At 36.1% G+C, this 21,887-nt stretch overlaps 2 protein-coding genes across 2 annotated transcripts in view; one reads left to right on the plus strand and one right to left on the minus strand.

Moving 5' to 3' along the window:
- Nucleotides 1-21,887, plus strand: part of uggt2 (UDP-glucose glycoprotein glucosyltransferase 2) — a 121,416-nt gene that overhangs the window by 68,687 nt on the left and 30,842 nt on the right. The window contains exons 23-30 of the mRNA XM_002942836.5: nt 949-1,080; nt 7,332-7,459; nt 8,334-8,432; nt 10,382-10,484; nt 11,783-11,862; nt 12,164-12,353; nt 15,931-16,089; nt 17,939-18,024. Of these exons, the coding sequence (XP_002942882.2) occupies nt 949-1,080; nt 7,332-7,459; nt 8,334-8,432; nt 10,382-10,484; nt 11,783-11,862; nt 12,164-12,353; nt 15,931-16,089; nt 17,939-18,024 (977 nt within the window). The remainder of the gene's footprint in view (nt 1-948; nt 1,081-7,331; nt 7,460-8,333; nt 8,433-10,381; nt 10,485-11,782; nt 11,863-12,163; nt 12,354-15,930; nt 16,090-17,938; nt 18,025-21,887) is intronic.
- Nucleotides 1-21,887, minus strand: part of dnajc3 (DnaJ heat shock protein family (Hsp40) member C3) — a 96,753-nt gene that overhangs the window by 2,810 nt on the left and 72,056 nt on the right.

Consider the following 21,887-nt stretch of genomic DNA (forward strand, 5'->3'; position numbering starts at 1 on the left):
CCATGGATCAGCAACATTGCAAGCAGATATTGGCTATAATATTGACGATTATATACATTTTCTCCACGTAAACTATATTTTGGGAGACTGTATTATATATGTTTTTCCATATTAAATAGCCTTTTCTCACATAAGGCAAAATTTCCAGGGGTAAAATGACACTGGTAGTCATTTATTTTTCTGACCTGGGCTGATTTTAAGTTTTTTTTTTTTCAATTAGATACTGTTGCTAAAAACTAATATCTAGGACAGTGGTTCCCAAAATATGCAGCATGCTCCCAGCAGATAAGGTCTTGACTTTTTTTTGTCTAGGAGCAGCACAATATAACATAAGCGAGCACTGGATCTTTGCAGACAAAAAGTAATAGTATTTAAAAGGAGGTGCCTGAGGAACAGAAAAACAAAACAAGAAAACAAAACAAAACAGAGAGGAGTCAAATAACTGAAAGACATGAAAGGGGCAGAGACGGAAAGTAGGAAGATCAAGATTGTTGGGATAAGGTCTTTCTCTCCTTTCTATTTTCAAAAAGAGAAGCAAAACTGAAACAAAAATTGTTAGAGAAGTACAATAGAGTTGAAAATGGAGCAACAAGGGTAGAGAAAGACTGGAAAAGAGAGGCAACTATTAAAAGAAAACTACATAAAAAAAAGACAAAATGGAATAGCAGATAAACCTCTCCACATGTAGTAAGTTCGCTATGATTGCCAATTGCAGCAACACATAGCAGCCAATAAATGCTATTATACAGGTGTCCCGTGAATGCTCCCTGCTGATTGGTTGATATAGGTTAGTAAACCACCAAATTATTCTATAAAAAGACTGAAGAAGGGAGCAAGGTAGACATTATTATTTATATTTGCTTACAAACAGTCCATTTTTTGCAAATGTTAATACATTGTATTATATCTAAAATGTTATTTGGTTAACTGTTTTTTTCTTCCCTAAAGGAAATAGATGATGATGCATTTGAGAAAAAATATAATACAATGGGATTAGATGTGCTTCGTACTCAGGAACTTTATTGTCGAGAGGTTCTTAAACTGCTTCCTGGGCAGATGGCTACAGTCAGTAATGGACGGGTAAGGTGGTCACAAACTGTTCTGTGTGTAATAGTATGTTTAAAGCTTCAAACACTGTACATGAAAACATAGTCCTTCCAATTCTAGACCTTCAGTCTGGGCCAGGTAGCATTATACTATACATAGGCATAATTGTACTGTAGTTATGCAGGCCTCTCACCCATATCCTAAAACATTGCACCGTGGTATCTCCTGCAGTCCCCAGGGGGTAGGGTCTGAGGGCAGTGATATTTATGCCACTGACCTTTATATAGTCCCTCCAATGCTAGGCTTTATTTTAATTGTTATAGTATAAAACATTTTTAATTTTTTTAGTATTTTAAGTATGAGTTTCGAACAAAGTATTGATATTTCATGTTTATTTCCTGTAGAATTGATAGAATTCTGTATTGTATTTGATACAATTATATTTTAGTTAATATTTTATTTATGGTTAATTTTTACTTATGGTTAAATTACATTTTATATGTATATCATTAATGGCGTCAAATAAATAGCTATAATGTATACCAACAAAAATAAGATGGCACAAAGGGCTACTTGTATACATTGTGGGAGACACAACCTGCAGCTGAGTTTTGGGTGTGAATTGAATTATGTTTGATAAAACCATACACTGTAATTATCTTGTATATCCATACAATCCTTTACAGTAAATGGAACTGAGAACATATTGACTTTTTTCTGCCCGTTCAAACTTTGCATTTCTCCAAGGGGTAAATGAAGCAATGCAATCCAATCTCGGTCTCCCAATGGATCATGTTTATGGCTGCTCATCTTTATTCATGGAACATATCTGGGCTTCAAGGCTTGTTTTTGCCTTAACATTTTTATAGTCAATAGGACAAAGGTTGCTAGGATCAAGACTCATCTGTTAAAGCAAAATCAGATTTGACCTTTACAGTGGCCATAAGTTATTAAGGGCAATGACAACATCATATCTAACTGATAGGTTTAAATAATTCATGTTCAGTACACAGGCAAACTCAGTCTTGCTTTCTAAACGCAAACAAGTTTCATGTTAATGTCGCACAATTTATGTTAATGATCCACGCCGTATTACAGGCAAAAGATTAGGAAAACACAGTTGATTGATGTCACAGTTGTAACATAGTGCTATAAATGTAATGTGACTGCTACACTAAATGATTGTCAGTATTATCTACAACATATAGTAATTTTGCTCATATTAGAAGTATACAATTGTTTCTATTTTTTTCAAAATTGAATTGTCATTTCAATATTCATTTTTAATAAAGCCAAACTAACCATTACTTTTTAGGTAAGTATTGGCTGTATTGTGATTATTTTAATGTGAATACTTTTTTCGCGCAAGACTGAATTGATTAACAAAATAGAACTGAACACTTTTTGTGCTATAAGAAGAAATATGACTTATCCATAAGTGTACAGTTAAGGAGAGCTGTAGTTTATGAGCTATCTAGCACCAATGTGCATGCCATTTACCCATAAATAAAGACTTACAGGTAATTATCACACTGTTCCTTGAAGATAATTATGTAAGGCTTTAATAGATAGTTTAATGGGTCAAGTAAATTTTATGTCCTTACTTTCACGTGATGACTTCGATATTGAAATTCTTGTTTTATTTTAACTGTCTTTGCCCAGTATTCCTGCAACGAACATGAAGGCATTTTCATGTTATTTATTATACTATATAGAAAATTATTTCTGTCCAGAATGACTCGGGCAATTTAATGGTAAGAAGCCGTTAAATATAAATCGATGGGTTAGCTGTAGGCCACAATTATTTCTACATTTTCTTTTTATAAAACTGCACACTAGAGGCTACGTATCTGCAAACTAGCAATAACACCACAATTCAGCTGTTCAGTAGCAACATATATTTGGTTAAAGAATTTCACATAGATGTATATTGTTGACAATCTGTAACTGCAGACTACAGTTCATTTTATTTCTTATGCATGAAAATAATGGGTACTAACTGATTAATTTGTACATTCGAAAACAATTCTGCATGTAACTCCATACCTAGCCTAGATCCCTTTCACTATTAATATTATCCATTATGTTACACCAACATATTGAGATTATACGAGAGATTATACGAGAGATTATACATAGTTCATATGTGTCCCTGACACAATGGAGCTTACAATCCCTACTCCATTTATACACTCTATACCCCAGTGTGCCAGGTAGTAATGCTAACCACTACACCAGTGTGCTTCCCTGTTTTGATTTAGAAGTAGGCTGTATTTAACATAATATCTTTATTATTGTGCTGATTTAGCAATAAAAATAGAGTACCAAGCAGCCTGGTTCTTGAATACAGATGGGCTCAATTTATTTAAGAGACAAGATAATCAAAGACCCACATTCATTAGTTTCAACTATGTAATGAATTTTTCTTTAAAGGTTTACATTGTTTGGGACTACTTAAAAACTCAACTAGAGGCTACTTCTTTTCCCTCTACCTGACTTTGAAGGCAGAGCAGCTTTACCCATGTCACCTCAAGTGCCCAGGCTCCCTGGCATTCACTAGAATTTAGTCTGGTCCTGGCTTTCAGAATGTATGCTTTTGGTTGGAAATAAACTCCAGGGAGCCTAGGAATGTAATGTTTTGCAGCCACCAATGGTGACAACACTGCAGTGTGCTTTTTAATACGAGAAAGGGGGGGGGGGGGCTCTGGGGGAGCATTTGATATTATAATAAAGAGTGGTAGGTATGTAATCCCAATTTTCCTTTAAAGGAGAAGGAAATGTAAAAAACTAAGTAAGCTTTATCAGGACGGTCTATGTAAATACCAGCTATAAGCACTCACGGAAAAACTGCACTTAGTCTTCTATCAAAAGAAACACAGGTTTTCTTCTCTCCTTTTTTCTAAACATGTTCTTAGGGTATCTGACTTCCTCAACTATACCAAAAGGAGGCTTTCATTTCAACCTACCTTAGGTTAAAACATAACATATTTCAAGTATAAAAACTTATGACTATGGGGCAGATTTATCAATACACGAGTTCGAATCCCGAATGGGAAAAACTCAGACCGGAAACGAAAACCTCTAAAGATCGCAAACATCACGAAAATGCCCACGAAAAAATCGTACCAGTCACGACAATATCGCATTGGCGATCCGAAAGTCCCGAAACTTTCGCACCGAACAACTGCAAACAGCGGCAGAGCCTCTCCGAATCCTTCGTGAAAGCATCCGAAAAAGTCGTGAGGGCGTCCGAAAATGTCGTGCGGGTCGTTCGGAAAAGTCGGGCAGGCCCGAAAAAATCGGTGAAGATGCGCTCGGAGCGTTCGGATGAACACTCCCAGCGTTCGTGTATTGATAAATCTGCCCCTATGTGTGTATACACACGAAACGCGTCAGGATGTATTTATGAATAAAGCTGTTTAACCTTAAATGCGGCACTGGTGTCCGATTGAGTGTGTGCCACATTGTGCTTATCTGACTTCCTCTTTCAGAAAAATCCTTTATTTCTAGGGCAGTAGCTTCCTGCGCAGTTCTCTTTTCTCTCCCCTCCCCTGCTCCTCCCTCCCATAAGAATTCATAAAACTCACTCCCCCCTCCCTTAGGAATGTGTGATTTGAGCTACCAACTGCTATAGCTGCAGCAGGAAGCTACTTAAAATGGCAGCTGCAATCTTAATCAAACAGAGAAAGCTTCTAGGGCACTTTACTCAGGTATAATATAGCATATTCTTGGTGGCACTAATGTGGCGAATCTATTGGCAGTAAAATGCCAAAATGACTTTCCTTTAAGATGTATGTGAGTTGCTGAAAGGAACTGATTAATAGAACACCACTGAAAGACAGATGGGATAGTAAAACTTTCAATATATCATCAAAGACATCAGTGAGCACCACTCTGGCAAAATGTTAGCATACTAAAGGAGAAGGAAAGGCAAAGTCACTTGGGGGTGCCAAAATGTTAGGCACCCCCAAGTGACTTTAATCGCTTACCTTTTACCCCGGGCTGGTGCCCCTGTACAGAGACAACAGAACCAGCCCGGGGTAGCAGCGATCGCTTCCTCCTTCCTGATCGATCGCGCGCATGCGCAGTAGAGTGAAAAGCCGAACTTTAACAGAGAAGTCGGCTTTTCACTCTACTGCGCATGCGTTTGTCCGGGACAATTGGCTGCAGCGCGAGTAGGAAGGAGGAAGCGCTCTCGACAGGTACCCCGGGCTGGTGCGGTTTTCTCCTAACAGAGGCACCAGCCCGGGGTACAAGGTAAGCGATTTAAGTCACTTGGGGTGCCTAACATTTTGGTTGTTTCAGTACTTTTAGAACAGTAGTACTTATATCAAAACAAATGCAGCAGATGCTTTGGGGCATATGGTATTTCTCAAAGGGTAAACAGATAGGTCACCAGAGAAGAACTACATACCTCTGTTCGCTTGTTTAGGATTTTTATAAGAGAAATTTAATAAAAGCCATAAGGTGGGGGGAGGTTGAATTTTGCAGTCAAATATCCTTCATTTGACAGTTATTGCATTACACATTTTAATTGCACTTTGTGGTCTTTCTTTCTACTGGTACATGGGTTGCTAAATACTTTTGAGGATTTGCAAATGATTTGCAGTGCATGTATTTTTCTATAAATGTCTTTTTGTATATGCCCCTCTGGTGAGTTATAATTTATTAGCCACTTTTTAATAAATATTCTGTTTCCATTGATGGTATCAATTCATTAGGATATCTTTGTTTTTGGATTGAAAACTTGTAGATCTTTCTGGAAGCAGAAATTCAAGATATTGACCTTCTAAATTAGCACTGAATACAATGGACTGTGTTAAGGATTTCCTGTTATGAAATGAATGCAAATAAGTTTGCTATCCTTGCTGGTTTATAAAAGCAGTTGCTGACATTGAGGGGCATTCAGCTGGTAACAGCAGGGATTGGGGCGATAATAGCAAGGGGGTAGATTAATGACTTCAGGCAGTGAGCAGTGATGATGATTGGTGGGTTATGTCAGGGGGCAAGATGATGGTGTAGTGGAGTAGGGTTTAATAGATCAGAGATAGGTATTGGACAGATCAGGGTGCTGCCCAGTTCAAAACCAAACAGAAGACAAACCTAATTACGACAAAATTTGAATATTGACAATAACTCATTCCTGAACTGCTTTGCCTTAAAGGAATACTGTCATGGAAAAACATTTTTTTTTCCAAACGCATCAGTCAATAAAGATTCTCCAGCAGAATCCTGCAGATTTTTTTAATATGTAATTTTGAAATTTCACATGGGGCTAGCCACGTCCTTCATTTCCCAGCATGCCACAGCCATGTGCTCTGGTAAACTTCAGTGACACTTTAGTGCTGAGCTGCAAGTTGGAGTGATATCACCCCCCTCCCTTTCTTGTCCTTTTATGTCTTACACAGAATAAATGTAGTCTGCTTAATAGGCCAAACAAGAGCATTCTTGTGCAATTAATGAGTATTGTATAATGCTCTATATTTTAGTTTGAGGTTGCTTAATTATGTACCCATGTTTTGAGCAACAGTGCACACGTGCTATTGTTTATTACGTACGGCTTATTACAGTACATATCCATAAAATAGAGTTGTTATAGAACATGGGGATTCCTAAGTACAGCTGGATCTTCATCTAATATGAATTGCTCTCGGAAGGGTTTATGGTATCTAGCAGTTTCCCTGCACTAACAGAGATTGAAGCTGCCCATAAACTTGGCATTGAAAATGTACTTAATATTTTTTTTATTGTGTTCAAAATACTGAAATATACAATGCAAACATTATGTTCAAATGAGGCTATTTTTTGTGGTGATGGTTGTTTTAAAATTTATTACACGTTTAATTTTTACTCTTTTATTTCTAATAGCATATAAAATTGTATGGTTGGCAACAGTCCTACCAATATTTGTGTACTATGGATGTTGGTATGTTTCTGGTGCATCGCTAGAACAGTAAGCAAAAAGGATCTTTCTGGCCCATAGTTCAGGCTGTTTAAGTGGAAAGGCAACCATACAGCCCCTATACAGTATCCATCCAATCACCCACTCGTCAGTCAAATAACATGTCTGCTTAGTCATGTTATTTTCTTAACAGTGCAGGATTCCTTCAGTTTTATATGCTATTAGAAATGAAAGAGTAAAAATTAAACATGTTATAAATTTTAAAACAACCATCACCACAGAAAATAGCCTCATTTGAACATAATGTTTGCATTGTATATTTCAGTATTATGTGAAATTATGTTGAGCCCCTTTTATAGGAATTTCTATTTTCTTCCTCTAGCTTTTGAGTTCCATTGACGCAGATGAATTTAGCGAGGAAGATTTTCATTTACTAGAGAAGATTACATACTCTACCTCTGCAGAAAAGATAAAGAACCTTGTGAAGAAGACAACAACATTGCCAAATCGGTAATCCTGGCATATCTGCCTAAACGTTACGAGCTACACAGTATAAACGTTTCCACACGCTTTACCAACTGTTAGGGATCACTTGTTGGCCAAAGGGCCAAGCTAATTTTAATCATATTGGCCATAGCTACCATAAAGGTGTCCAAATTGCAAGGTTTTTGTCTTGTTTTTTATCTGAGAAATTCTTTATAATCCTTAGAGCACCAAGCAATTTACCAGAACAAACATATGTTATTTTATTTTGCTGAAATTATGACTTTACCTCAGCAGCAGGTACAAATTTTTCTAGGCAGATAATAAACATGTGTTCACCTAGAGTGACGTTTGATCCATGATAACAGCTGATATTATTCACTTCAGTATTTTTTTATACTTGTCACGAGTAATTAAAAGCACAGTGTGGACATCTTATATGTCTATCAAAACACTGTATACCCTTTTCAAAGTTCAGCGTGGTAAATCCTAAAGTTGATTGTAGTAGTGGTAAAAGATATAAATTGCTTCCTTCTGTGGGAATTTTGCAGTTTTGTCCTATAGAAATATATTTAAAAAAACAAAACAAAAAAACATTTTGTGTTCTCTGCACTTGTAGATCCATTTTCTTTTTGCTGTTTATGAATTCTTGCTCTTCTCTGACAGACAAAATAATATAACAGTAGTACCTGCAAGTATCTGCACATTATTGATTAAGTATTTGTTCTTGCTTGCTTTAGTAAGATTTCATATAGAGCCAAATATATATGTAACTAGATTTTTCCAGGCCTTTTTCTTGTTTTCCTGCTAATACTTAATTCCTTGTTGAGCCAATGTTGAGGCTCTAAGTGCCACTCATATGCCACAAGTGAGTAAATAAGTATTTTCTGTATATTTTTAGTGCTGCCAGTGATTTGGTGATGAAGGTGGATTCACTTCTCTCATCTGTGCCCAAAGGGGAGTCGAGACAAGATGTTAACCTCATAAAACAAAAACATAGGTAAGAGTTGGTAGCATAAAATGTGTTTTTTATTTATACACTGGTGCTGGTGCTTTTGTTATTTTGCATACTTTAAGTATGTCATGCTTTTTTTCCAATATAATTGCCCCGGCAGAACAGGAAGGCTAGAGCCCAGTTTAGGGGCACACCTAAGTGGAAGTACAACCTTCATCCTCCCACCTCATTCACTTGTTAGGGGATGCTGGAAGTTACAGTTTAAAATGAGCTGGACTCTTTCATGCTGGGAAACCACAGCAAGTTTCCCCTCTGCGGCAAATTAGAGAGGCTTCAGATGGGGTTTTTTGCCTTCCTCTGGATCAACTAGTAGTTAGGCAGGTTATATATAGGCATTATGGTTGAACTTGATGGACGTATGTCTTTTTTCAACCCAACTTACTATGTTACTATGTAAGTGCCCTTCTCTGTCCTACTCTAAAACATCTCAATCTTGTATATTATATATATGTATTTCATTAGTACACAGAAATCAGAAGTTCCTTATTTATAACTGTAGGGCTATTGTGTCACTTTTCCCTGTCCAGAAGCCCTCTATCAACCTTCATTATCTTTCTCAAGTTCAGTCTCAGTGCACTGCCTCTGTGTGCAAGGCACTTAATATGCTTGCTTACACCACCAGTGCTCCAGGTGGAACAGAGCACATATCCAAGACCCAGGAAGTCTTGTGGCTGGATGACCCCCTAGAGGATTGCAGAAACAAGTTTGAGGGTATGCGGAATAGCTGTGTATAATCAAAATGTTAAGACTGCCTTTTTAAATTTTGTTTAGTTGATAACTTTTATTCAGTCCAACTTTAGTTCCTATGTTGCTAACATTTTCTTTGTTGAAATATATTTCCTTGTCTTTAAGAATTGGTTTTACAGTTACACACTGTAAGTCACTGTCATGAAACTGGAAAAAACTGTGTTCTTTACTACTTGGTTATGAATGCAGACATGAGTGGCGTTTTTTTCATTCTATAGGACAAAGCCCAGAGCATTAATGACATAGGCTTGTCAATGCAGTTCCTCAAAGTACATTATCTGGAAGCTTTACAGACTTTTAAAAAAGTGCATTAACCAGCAGTCTTCTTATGCAGAAAATGAATAAATATCAGAATTTCTTCTAGGGTCAGAGAGAAGATATGTCACTGATTACACACTTAGAAGACCAACAATTTGATACTATTTCAAGCAGCAGGAATCTGTTCAAAAGAGCTAAATAATCATAAAATAATATGATAGAAAAGTGACTCACTTGGCTGTTAAGTGAATTAGGTTAGTTGTGTGGGAGTACAGGAATATATTATGTACAGAACATAATGTTAAAATAGGAATCATTTAGTAGAAAGCATCAAGTGTCAATCTCATAGTCTTCTTGTATTTCAGATTGGAGCTGGTATTTAGCATATAGAGAAACATGATTTTCATACTGGGTTGGCATGACCTTTCTGCCCCAGACCAATCATTTTGCTGACCTGCTTGAATCTAGGGAATCTCTCTAGATGATTTGTTGGTGGTGCATAGGCATCCAGACAAACTTCATCTGACAGACACAAATTGAATTACTAAAATGTTAAGTATTACAGCTGCTGTTTCTTTTAGAAAGATATTTTTCTGCCATTTCTGCCACTAGGCATAAAAATTATTTCTGCATGTAGTACTTTACGCACAAGTCATCCATGCTCTCTTTCACCATTGGGAGGGGTTTACCAATCGAGTGGGTTGGTGGGTGCTTGCTGAGTGAGAGGTGGGGACAGTGGTGCAGGTACAGGTATAGGTCACATGAACCAATATCAGAGATCTCTGCTGCAAGCCCTCAGGAACTTAGAGCTGTGGAGGTAGCAACTTAATATAAAGGCTATATGTCCCATTTAAAGTGGCTATTCTGGTAAAACCCTTAAATTAGAATTATTGTTATGCTAAAATCTTCTTTCAACATTTCCATTTTAGTTTGGTGAAGGTTGAGCCTGAAGATGCTGGGCCATTCTTTGATGTGTTCGCCATAGTTGACCCTCTATCAAGAGAAGCTCAGATGATGTCGCATTTTCTAATTGTATGTTTTTGTTTTAAATCTAATTCTTGACACCATTACCAGATGGCATACATTGAAGGAGCATTATAATAAGAAGCAGACCTTAAATTTAAAAATAAATCTTGCACTTCTGTATTATTTCTACTATTTTTAATAATCTGAATGGCATTTTTAGTGTCTTATAAATAAGTACTGTAGACTTTGTTCCAGTTACTTGCACTGATGAGAAGGACAGCCTTATTTTGTTACAGTATTTGACTTCCCCTCCCACCCCTGTAGCCAGCTGACTACATTTCCTAGAATCCCCTACCTCTTATTCCATAATCAAGTGTCTAGAAATTCCAGATGGCATGTCTCTAAACCTGATCATACAGATCACAGGTCCTAAACCCAGTTTTAACATTAATGCGGAATGTTTAGCACTTTACAGGAGTGCTTAAGTACTTAGCAGATGGATTGAGATAAAAACTAAACAACAGTGTTAAATTATGTAATTTTATGAAGATAGAATAGGCTGAGGGTAAAGGGAAAAGCAGAGTTTTTCCATCACTATGGAGCAGATTTAAGAGCTTAATACATAAAAACTTACCCAACGTTCTATTTATTCCTATTGTATTTTTAGAATTGTATTTATCAATGAGTTAAAGTTTTGAATTAAGTTCTAAACTCACATTTTGATAAATCTGCCCGTAACTGTCACATGCCAAAATGGCAACAAGCAGTTACTTTTTATGATGCTTAGTGGTGGCATAAATGTTTATAGCACATGTAGCTTTTCTCTGCTACCAGAAAATACTCTACAACTTAAGTAAAATAAACCTACCCAACTGTAACTAAAAATTGTAAAAACATAAATATATACTGGTTGAATTTTGGATATGTATTTTTTCAGTAAGCAAAATAAATGCTGTATGCATTGTGGAGCACGTTTCTAATAGTGTATAAAAAGGAGTCGAAGTACACCTAAACTTTAACGCCATGGTATGCTAAGTCACGCACATCTCACACACAAGCTGTGTAACTATTTCTTGCAAGTATGTAGCATTCTACACTTTAATTAGTCATTATTTGTAGTGTATAAGTTAATGCACATCTTTATTTAAAAGCCAGTTTAGCTCATTGTAAGGATCAGTTCTGCTATCTTTGTGAAGCACTGTGCTAATTATGTGGAAGAACTTCTGGCAAGCTTTCTAAAAAACACCATATATTGTATTACTTTCACTGTTTTTGGCACATATATTTAACAAATTGTTAGACCTCTGTGTATATATCATACACATATTTTATAAAATTCTATTTGTTTTCTTTCTTACTTTTAGGTACTTGGTCGATTAATAAATATGAAATTGACCATGTTCATGAACTGTAAATCCAAATTGTCAGAAATGCCTTTAAAAAGGTAAGTCTGTCACAGTTATCTGCAAAATTTACGATTACTGGACTTTTTATATATAATATTATCTCAAAAATGATCTACGTGTGTAACTGTATTTATTATATTTTATTTTGGTCAACAAAAGGAGTAAAATAAGAAAATATTTAGTTTTATTCTAAAATGATACACATACTGCGGTATTCATTATAAAATGGAAAAAAAACATTTAAGGGGATAACAAAAGGAGAAATTTAGGGTTAATGCTTTTTTTTTTAAAAGACAGTCTAGATTAATTTATGTAATCTCATTCTCAATATGCATGTAGTTTTTACAGACTTGTCCTTGAGCCGGAAGTGACATTCCTAAGAAACAATAGCCTTTCTATGGGACCATCTGCAAAATTCTTGGATATGCCAGAATCTGCTCTGCTCACACTGAACATGATTACTCCTGAAAGCTGGATTGTGGAAGCTGTTCAGAGTTCATGTGATCTTGATAATATTCATCTTCAAGATGTAAGTATTGTGTTAAATAACTTGTACTTCTTTCAGGGAGGAAAAAAAATAATTTAGGTGTAGTTTATCCTAGCACTGTGAATCAGCAATAGGAAGGGGCAGGTCTGTGCTGGCTACTATAAGAAGATAAGGAGATATATTTAACCCTTTCACTGCCCGCCGTTTTGGTCAAAGCGGAACTTGTATTGCCAGACAGTTTTTTAACATTTTGCACTGTTTCACTTTATAGGGGCCTTTCCTCGGGGGGACTTTTAGTTTACCCAGGAAAACAATATATAGTTTTTTTCAGGACAACCTAAGCTTTCAAAATATGGTAGAATTTTTGTGTAATTCCAATTCTGTAACAAGATATAGCCTTCTAAATGTCTAAAAATGAAAAAAAAAATTTTCCATAATATAAACACACATACTAGAAACAAAAATTATTTTATGCACGAATATACAACTGATTTGGAAAGTCCCATGTCTCCTGAACGTGCCAATACCAAATATATATGGTTTTATGGAGATTTCTCACTTGTATAGGTCAAATACTCAGAGCAGTACACTACTAAATTTCCAAAGCACTGCTTCAGAAAGCTGCATACTTTAGATTTCAAGGCCAAAAATTCCACTAACAGAAGGTTTATCCCAGAAAATTGTACATTTTTGGAAAGAACAGATTCTGGGAATCCAGAATAGGCACAACTGTCTGTCTACTCCAAACTATGAAGTCGCAATACATTCCTAAAGTTATTGGTTTTTATTAAAATTTGTGAATTTTTTAAAAAAATCACTTCAAAGCTTCCAGTCTATTGTATCTTATTTCCTACAGGTCATAAAGTAACCAAATAAAACACCCTGAATTTGAATGCCAGGGTTCCACAGTTTGATGCCCAATATGTATAGGTTTACTTAAGTATGTGGCATGTAGGGGCCCCAATGTGAACATACCCCCATATGATCTATCATTTCTGTCATTTCAGCTCCTGCAAAATCAACACATTTACATCATTATATGTGGGATAAAGCTAGTAAAAAGTACGCTCACCCCAGAAAGTCATATATTTTTGGAAAGTACACATTCCCCCAAATCTAAAATGGGTACCCGTGTCTTTCTACTCCAAAGTACCAAACTTAAAAGCTTTCCTAAAGTTGGCAAATTTGATAACATTTCCAAAAATTCCCTCAAAGCTTCCACTTTGCAGCATCTTATGTCCCACATAGTGTTAGGTACCAAGATAAAACACCCTAAATTTGAACGCCAGGGGTCCACTGAACAGTTTGATGCCCAATGTGTATAAGTTTACCTAAATATTTGGCATGTAGGGGCCCCAATATGAACATACCCCCATATGATCTATGATTTCAGCTCCTGCAAAATCAACACATTTACATCCTTTATGTGGGATCATGCTACAAAAAAGTACACTCACCCCAGAAAGCCATATATTTTTGGAAAGTACACATTCCCCTGAATCTATAATGGGTAAAGATTTCTTTTTGCTCCAAAGTACCAAGCTGTAAAGCTTTCCTAAGTTTGCAGATTTGTATGACATTTCAGAAAATCGCCTAAAAATGTTACAATTTGCATTTATCTCTCAAAGTTTTTTGTGTACAAAGGCAAATTACCCCAAATAGGAACACCAGAGGCCTACTTAACATTTTGATGCCCCATATGCATAGATATACCAAAGTCTGTGGTATGTACTGAACCCAAAATGAAAATAGCGCATAAGTGATAAAAACAGTTCAGGAACACTTATACAGGGATAAAAAATGCAATAAAACCACAAAAATTGTGCAAATCAGCGAAACGGCAAAATAACACAACAGTGTAATTAGCAGTCAGAATATCTGATCCAATAGTCACGCTGTCAAAATAAACAGTTTTTAGGGAAAAGAAACTAAAAACAAAGTGGTAAACGAGAAAAAAAAAAGAGTTTGTGTATATATGTGTGTACATGTGTAAAAGTTGTATGACAGTGTGTAAGTGTGTATATGAGTGTATATACGTGTATATATGTGTGCAAAATGAAAAAAATAAAAACTGCTAAATTATGTGCTGTAAGTGTGTGTGTAAGGGCAAATAAAAACACCCATACCTGTCCTGAAGCACCGATCGCAGTCCTGGTCCTCTTGCTGCATCCTGGAGTCGGCGTCCTGGAGGGGGCCGGCGCTTGGGGGGGGGGAGCAGAAAGCAGGAAGTTGGGCAAAGCAGCAGACTTTTTTTTTTTTTTTAACTATAAAGATTTTTTTTACAAAGTGGACCTATTACCTGTTTTTTTTTCATGATTACTTGCATACATTCATTTTCGAGTTGCGATTTTATTGTGATACACACAAGGCAAAGTCACAACCCTAAAACAAATAAATCTGCCCTAGGGAGACTTATTTATCATTTTTGAATTTGTGAATTTTAGAATTTATTTTTCAGTTTGAATAAACTGCTAATATTACCAAACTTGGATGTTTGAATATAATAAACTTAATTGAATTAAACCATGGAAATCAAATTCTCACCCTATCATTTTCAATGGGTGTAAAAATATTTTTGAAAAACTTGAATTGAAAAAACACATAAATTTAGCCTTGGGCAGCTCCCATTGACTTCTACATTAATTTGCAAGCTTTTAGATGCCAAAGTTTTATATTTGAGTTTTCCAGTTTTTTTGTGGTTAAAACTTGGTAGTTTTTGTGCAGAACAAAAATTTATTTCAAACTTTAATATATCACCCCTTAGGGGCTGATTTACTAAGACACAAATTCGAATCCAAATTGGAAAAATTCCGATTGGAAAACGAACATTTTGCGACTTTTTCGTATTTCTTGCGATTTTTTCGGCGCCTTTACGACTTTCCGGAAATTGACGCGACTTTTTCGTTACCAATACGATTTTCGCGAAAAAACGTGAGTTTTTCGTAGCCATTACGATTCGCTCGTATCTTGTCGCGAGTTTTGTATTGAGCGCTCGTAAGCGGCGGGCGAAACTTTCAGACTTAGCATGATTTTGGAAGCCTCCCATAGGACTCAATGGCACCCTGCAGCTCCAACCTGGCCCAAGAAAAGTCACCATACTGAAGCTTGAATGAATCCGAACGCTACGAAAAAATCGCAATATTTTGCGCAACTTTCGGAATGGCTACGAAAAAGGCGCGACTTTTCGCGCAAGTTTTAACGCTACGAAAAAATCGCCAGATTTTGCGCAGCATTCGGAATGGCAACGAAAAAGTCGCGATAATTTTCCGAAAAAATCGCCAAATACCGATCATTACGAAAAAAAAACGCAATCGGACGCATTCGGCCGGTTCGTGAGTAAGTAAATGGGCCCCTTAGTGTCTGCTTTTGTATGAACTCTCAGCCCTGGTCTTGGTGCATCGGTTCCTTATTCTCTGGTAGATTTAATATGGTGTATCTGCATTACATAGGAAAACTGTCCCTCTGTCACTACTGCTAATGTGCTAATGCTGTAGCACACAGAGCTGTAAGGCTCATCTGATCAAAAATGTATTATAAGTATAAGTATTATGGTTGTGTGTATCTGTCTGCCTAGTTATCAGTAGTAACTAACTAACTAACAGTAATTTGGTCTTTTCAGATAGATGGGATTGTTACAGCAAATTATGAGCTAGAATATTTATTACTGGAAGGCCACTGCTTTGATGTGACTACAGGACAACCACCCAGGGGATTGCAGTTTACTTTAGGCATGAAAAATGATCCTGTTATGGTTGATACCATTGTTATGGCTAATTTGGTAAGTAAGATGCCATTACACTGTCATTAGTTAAATTTTATTAACAGTTGGAAAAGCTAATACAGAGTTTTTTAGTGAAAGTCTTTCTGACATGTGTTGCTTCATTCTTATAATGCGCTTTATGTTCTCTCTACGGACCTTTTCACACCTTGGCAGTTGTCAGGTTATAGTGACACCTTGAGATGTTTTCTGAACAGTTTTTCCTTCAAGTACAAATTGATCCAGCTTTATCCAGCCTTTTGCCAAAATGTGTCAGTGTAGTGCATATTATTACATGTAAGCTATATGGTTCAGGGCTTTTATTTATTTATTGGAAGCAATTTGATATAGCAAATGGTAATACAGTCATGCCTTAGAAAGTAGTGTCTTTAGGGCATCTGAACAGGTCCAACACATTTGCCACAGTTGTGCCTTTCTCTCCGACACTTTGTTAAAGAGTCCCAAGAAAACCCTAATATACCTATCACTCTAATCTGTTCCTTCAGAAAGTATAAATAAATACCATTTTTATATGCTGAAATCCAGCTGCAAACTAGTTCTTCTCTTTCTGCAACATTTGAAATCCTGGCAGGGGAGGAGGGACAAAAACATTGATGTTACAAAGTGTAACAACTTCTCAACAGCTTACAGACAGCATGCAGGAACTACATAACCCACAGTGCATTGCACTGTGATGTTATTTTCCTTATTGACATCATGTGAGTCTTAAAATAGTCGATTAGCAGAAGAACAGTGCAATAGGCTTAGGTAACTGTTCCAAACCATATTATTATATTAAAAAAATCATGAAAAGGCTGCATATTTTTTAATTGATGTATATTGCAAAGTTGCTTTAAATTATGTTTACTTTTCAAAAAGCTTAAAGGGATAGTAACGCCAAAAAATGAAAGTGTATAAAAGTAATTACTATATAATGTAATGCTGCCCTGTACTGGTACAACTGGTTTGTTTTCCTTAGAAAGACTACTATAGTTTATATAATAAAGCTTCTGTGTAGCTACAGGGGCAGCCATTTACAGGAGAAAAGGCACAGGTTACTTAGCAGATAACAGATAAAACCCCATTATATTCTACAAAGCTTATCTGTTATATGCTATGTGCCTGTGCCTTTTCTCCTTTTTCCCAGCTTCAATGGCTGCCCCCGTGTTGACATAGCAGCTCATTTATATAAACTATAGTAGCGTTTCTGTTGCAAACTTACCAGTTTTACCAGCGCATGGGCAACTGTACATTATATTTTATTATAATATATATATATTATATATTACTTTAAAACACTTTCATTTTTTGGTGTTACTGTTCCTTTAATAAGTTGTGTTTGGATGGAGTTACCCTTTAAACTACCAAATAACAGTTTATTCCATACTTCTGAGGTGGAGAACTAGAAAGTAAAATTATTAAAAGACTATAATATTAAAAATGTACATTGTTTACAATTTATTATAATGGTATGAAATAGATTGGGAAGATAAGCCAAACACCCAGTTCGCTGCAGAACATGACTTACAATACAGTAGTTTAGTGGTAAGAACACAAAATAATGTAGGGGTTAAGATTAGTTTTATAGACATTATACATCACAGACATGCAATATTTAGTAAATCAGTTACTATGATACAAAATATTAATTATCAGCTCTTTTTGACCTGTCCATAAAAAATCCTTTCTGATCAAACTGAGCAAAATGTTCCCATCCCCCAATATTTGCTTTTGCCAGTCCATTGTTAATTCCATTAAGAATTATGAAAATGTCATTGTGTAAAACACAGGTCTAAAATGTCTCCATATTTGTTGTTTTATTATGCATGCAATTGCATTTTATTATTCTGTTCTTTCATCCATTACTTAGGGGTATTTCCAGCTAAAGGCAAATCCAGGTGCTTGGACATTACGTCTGCGTGAAGGAAGATCAGAAGAGATTTACCATATATTTTCGTAAGTAATTCTTCTGGTAGTACCATTAACTAGATATCCTGACCTATTGACTGTACCTTTCCTATATTTGTGGTTTAATTGGCTAAATACAAATTCTCCCTATAGAGTTCTTTTCTGTTGCCCTATGCATAATACCAGTGAGTGTTGAGTGGGATTATCCAGTAATAAACTGATATTGTATGTAGGTGCATATTTATTACCTTTTGAAAATCACATTAGTATAAAACAATGTCTGAAAACAAGAAATTATAGTCATGGCTGAATCATAGTCTTGCTCACATTTTTTAACATCTTTTTTTTTTTTTCTTTAAAAATACAAACAATTGAAAGAAACATTTTATTTATGAAATATTTGCTATATTTAAAAAGGATTGTTTTTATTATAAAGATGGTTGCCCTCTAACAACAAAAATCCACTATATCCACTATAATTCCAGAGTATAGTGTTCTTTTTCATTCAGAACATGAGACTTTTTTCCTTGTACTGTATGGAAGCCGTAACATAAGGCATGGCTTCTCCATGTTGCTATATTTTTCTTGAATAAATAATGACAGCATAAAGTTTATGCATTCTTTGCCTCATAAAATTAGATTGTTCAAATTTTACAACTTGGTTTGGACTAGATGATTACTGGTTTTATTGGGATATATGCATTCACTGATATGAAAGAGGCTGTAAATTTTACAACAAAATATACAGTCTATAACCAAACACATCTAACTTCTAGAGCAGAGCCATTCACCTACAGGCATCATAATCTGAAATATTAGGTTTACCTTCAGTTTCAATACACAGTTGGGATGAGGTCCCCACCCCTGGTCTATTAGAAGAAGAATAGACAGACACAAAATGGGGAGGGGAACAAATGCATAGGTCTGGGGGTATTGTTGCAGAGAAAGACTATTGAAGTGCTTTCCCTCAAAAGTAATTTTTGAGGAGCTTTGAGATTTTGGGGGATTCTTTAATTCATAATACATGTCATTCCTGAACCATAAAGGCTACTGAGAATAGCTAAGGTTGCCTCTTGTCCAGTTTTGACCCGGACAGCCCGGTTTTCAGGAGGGCTGTCCAGGTCAAAACCTTCTGCCCGGTTTGCCAAATTAAGAAAACCAGGCAGGACTCACTGACTGGCAGTGATATCGCTGTCCGCCTCTTCTGCACCCCTGTTACATCACCGCCCCACCACGTCCCTGCCCTCGTGATGTCACTGGCAGCCCCCTGCCAGTGAAGAAAGCCGGCAGAGGTGGCAACCCTAAGAATATCCATTTATTTGCACTCGGCTAATTAGATAAAGAGGCCATGCGTCAACCCTTGTATAGTCATTTTAAGGAACAGTAACACCAAAAAATTAAAGTGTATAAAAGTAATTACAATATAATGTACTCTTGCCCTGCATTGCTACAACTGGTGTGTTTGCCTCAGAAACACTACTATAGTTTATATAAGTAAGCTGCTGTGTAGCCATGGGGGCAGCCATTCAAAGGAGAAAAGGCACAGGTTACTTAGCAGATAACAGACAAACCCCCATTATATGGGGCTTATCTACTAGTTATCTGCTATGTAACCTGTGCCTTTTCTCCTTTTTTCCAGCTTGAATGGCTGCCCCCATGGCTACACAGCAGCTTATTTATATAGTAGCTGTTCTGTAGCAAAAACACCAGTTTTTTGCAGAGCAACAGCACAATATTTTAATTACTTTTAAACATATTAATTTTTTGATGTTACTGTTCCTTTAATGTAATTTCCAAATAACATATATGAATGTATATTTAAAGCTCAGAACAAGTATACTTATCAGGTAGATTTACTAATTCTCAATTTTTCTAAAAGAGATCTCCAATTTTGAATGGCAAGGTTTGAAAAAAATAAACAATAACGATAAAAATAAACCCTGAGGTGTGAAAAACAGACTTGCTGAGTGACAAGAAATGCCTGAACTTAATTAGATGTGAATTATTTGCTATTCTTTACCTCTAAATTATCTTTTATAATGATGTTCATCCTGATGGAGGGTTAATTTCTGAACCTAAAAACTTTATAGGAAGGTATAATGACATGATCCAGGGGGACAGGATTACCCTTTGGCCCAAGCACATTTTGCAGTGCAAGCTATTGCCGGGCAGATATTCAATTGCTCTTCCTATTTTTACTGCCTTGTTTATTCATACCTTATGAAGTGTGTTGACTATGCCCAGATTACAACATGCATAGTTTACCTATGAAATAATTTGAGTACATTGTATCCCCCTAATCTTTTTTCTAGATCCCTAAAAGTTAAACTGTACATGGTTTGACTGAAAACCTTTCAGCTGTATAATATAACGTACATGATAAGGTTGATACTGTCATAATGAAGAGTTTTACAATATGTCTAAGCTGTCACTGGGAGATTGCCTCTATCTGTGTTTAGCAGCTCGTCATACCTGAACTGAAGGGCTGCCAGAGTACTGTAATGAAAAATGTTCTGCTAGTAATAAGCATACTCTGACATACCTTGTGTATAATGCACAAATACTGTCTTATAATGATTGTACATTGAATGCCTGTTACTAGCAAAGCAATTTTTTTTAGTAAATGTGAGCATTTTGCTGGTGAAGTTATCAGTTCCAGATTTTATGGTTTTAATCATAAGTAAACATATTGTGGGGCATTTTGCTTTGTATGCTTATACAAATTAATAAAGTATTATCATATAGTAAATTAATTTCTGTTTTAAAAGATAAGGATTCATTGTCTATGAAGATTCTCATTTATCCAGGTCATGAAATACAGTATCTAGTAGTAGAATTAAGTCTAAAACAACCGGACTTTTCTGAGTTTTTCTTGAAAACGTTTCACCACTCATCCGAGTGGCTTCTTCACTTCAAATGACTGGTAGGGAATTCCCCGACATTTAAACCCTTGAGGGTAGTACAGTCACAGACATCCATTCACAATGGTTCCATTGAACTTATTCAGTTAGGTGTTGGCTGAAACCGTTGTAAGAAGGTATGATCCAGTCACAACGGTACCATGATTCTCATTGATGCAGGTGTTAATCCTTCAAAGTACATGACTGGAAGTGTGAACTGTTGTGAAACCGCCAGGGTAAGGATGTCAAAGCAGCATTGTATGTTGATGACAAGAGGTGTCGCAGGCCCCCTCCTCTGTTCAGGGATGGTTTACCATAAGGATTCAATGCCTAGCTACATTTTAACTAGCTGGTAACTGCAAATGATAGTTTACTAAGAAAGCCTGATTGGCTACTATTTGCACATAAAATACTTTAAGCATTACCTAAACAACAAACACCACATTTCAACTTCAAGTATCTGTATTGTTACTGGCTACAAACCTAACAGTATTCATTAATGCTAATATAATACTGGGTGACTCTCTTCTGCTGCATTTAAAGCAAGGGGTGTTTTTCCAAGATGTGACTTATGTCATTCTCTGTGAGAAAATAGTGCCATTTGGCAATGTTCAGGTTTTGCCAGGAAGATCCATATAGTTTAGTGTGGCTTACAAACCAAACTGTGAAACCAGGGCTTTAGTTGTTCAGTGAGCAATCAATCAAAATGCTTGTGGAATCAGCCACCAATCATGTTCCACCTGCCTGCGCAGCAGAAAACAATGAAAACCAAAGCCTAATAGAAACAAATGATTGCTGATATCATTGGCTAATTAGGTTGTAAAATGTATAATTTTATAGAATTGTGTATGAAAAAAAAAAGCATTATTCTTGTTGGTTTTTCAAAAATATGAAGCTATTTCACTGATGCAGCTTGCTAGTTCTACATTACGTATGAAAGACAACCAGTATTGGATGCCTGTATAAAAAAAAAAAACAATTCGATTTTTTTTCCACAAGACTCTGCACAAG

The sequence above is a fragment of the Xenopus tropicalis genome, chromosome 2 (assembly GCF_000004195.4).
Source record: "Xenopus tropicalis strain Nigerian chromosome 2, UCB_Xtro_10.0, whole genome shotgun sequence".
Taxonomy (NCBI): domain Eukaryota; kingdom Metazoa; phylum Chordata; class Amphibia; order Anura; family Pipidae; genus Xenopus; species Xenopus tropicalis.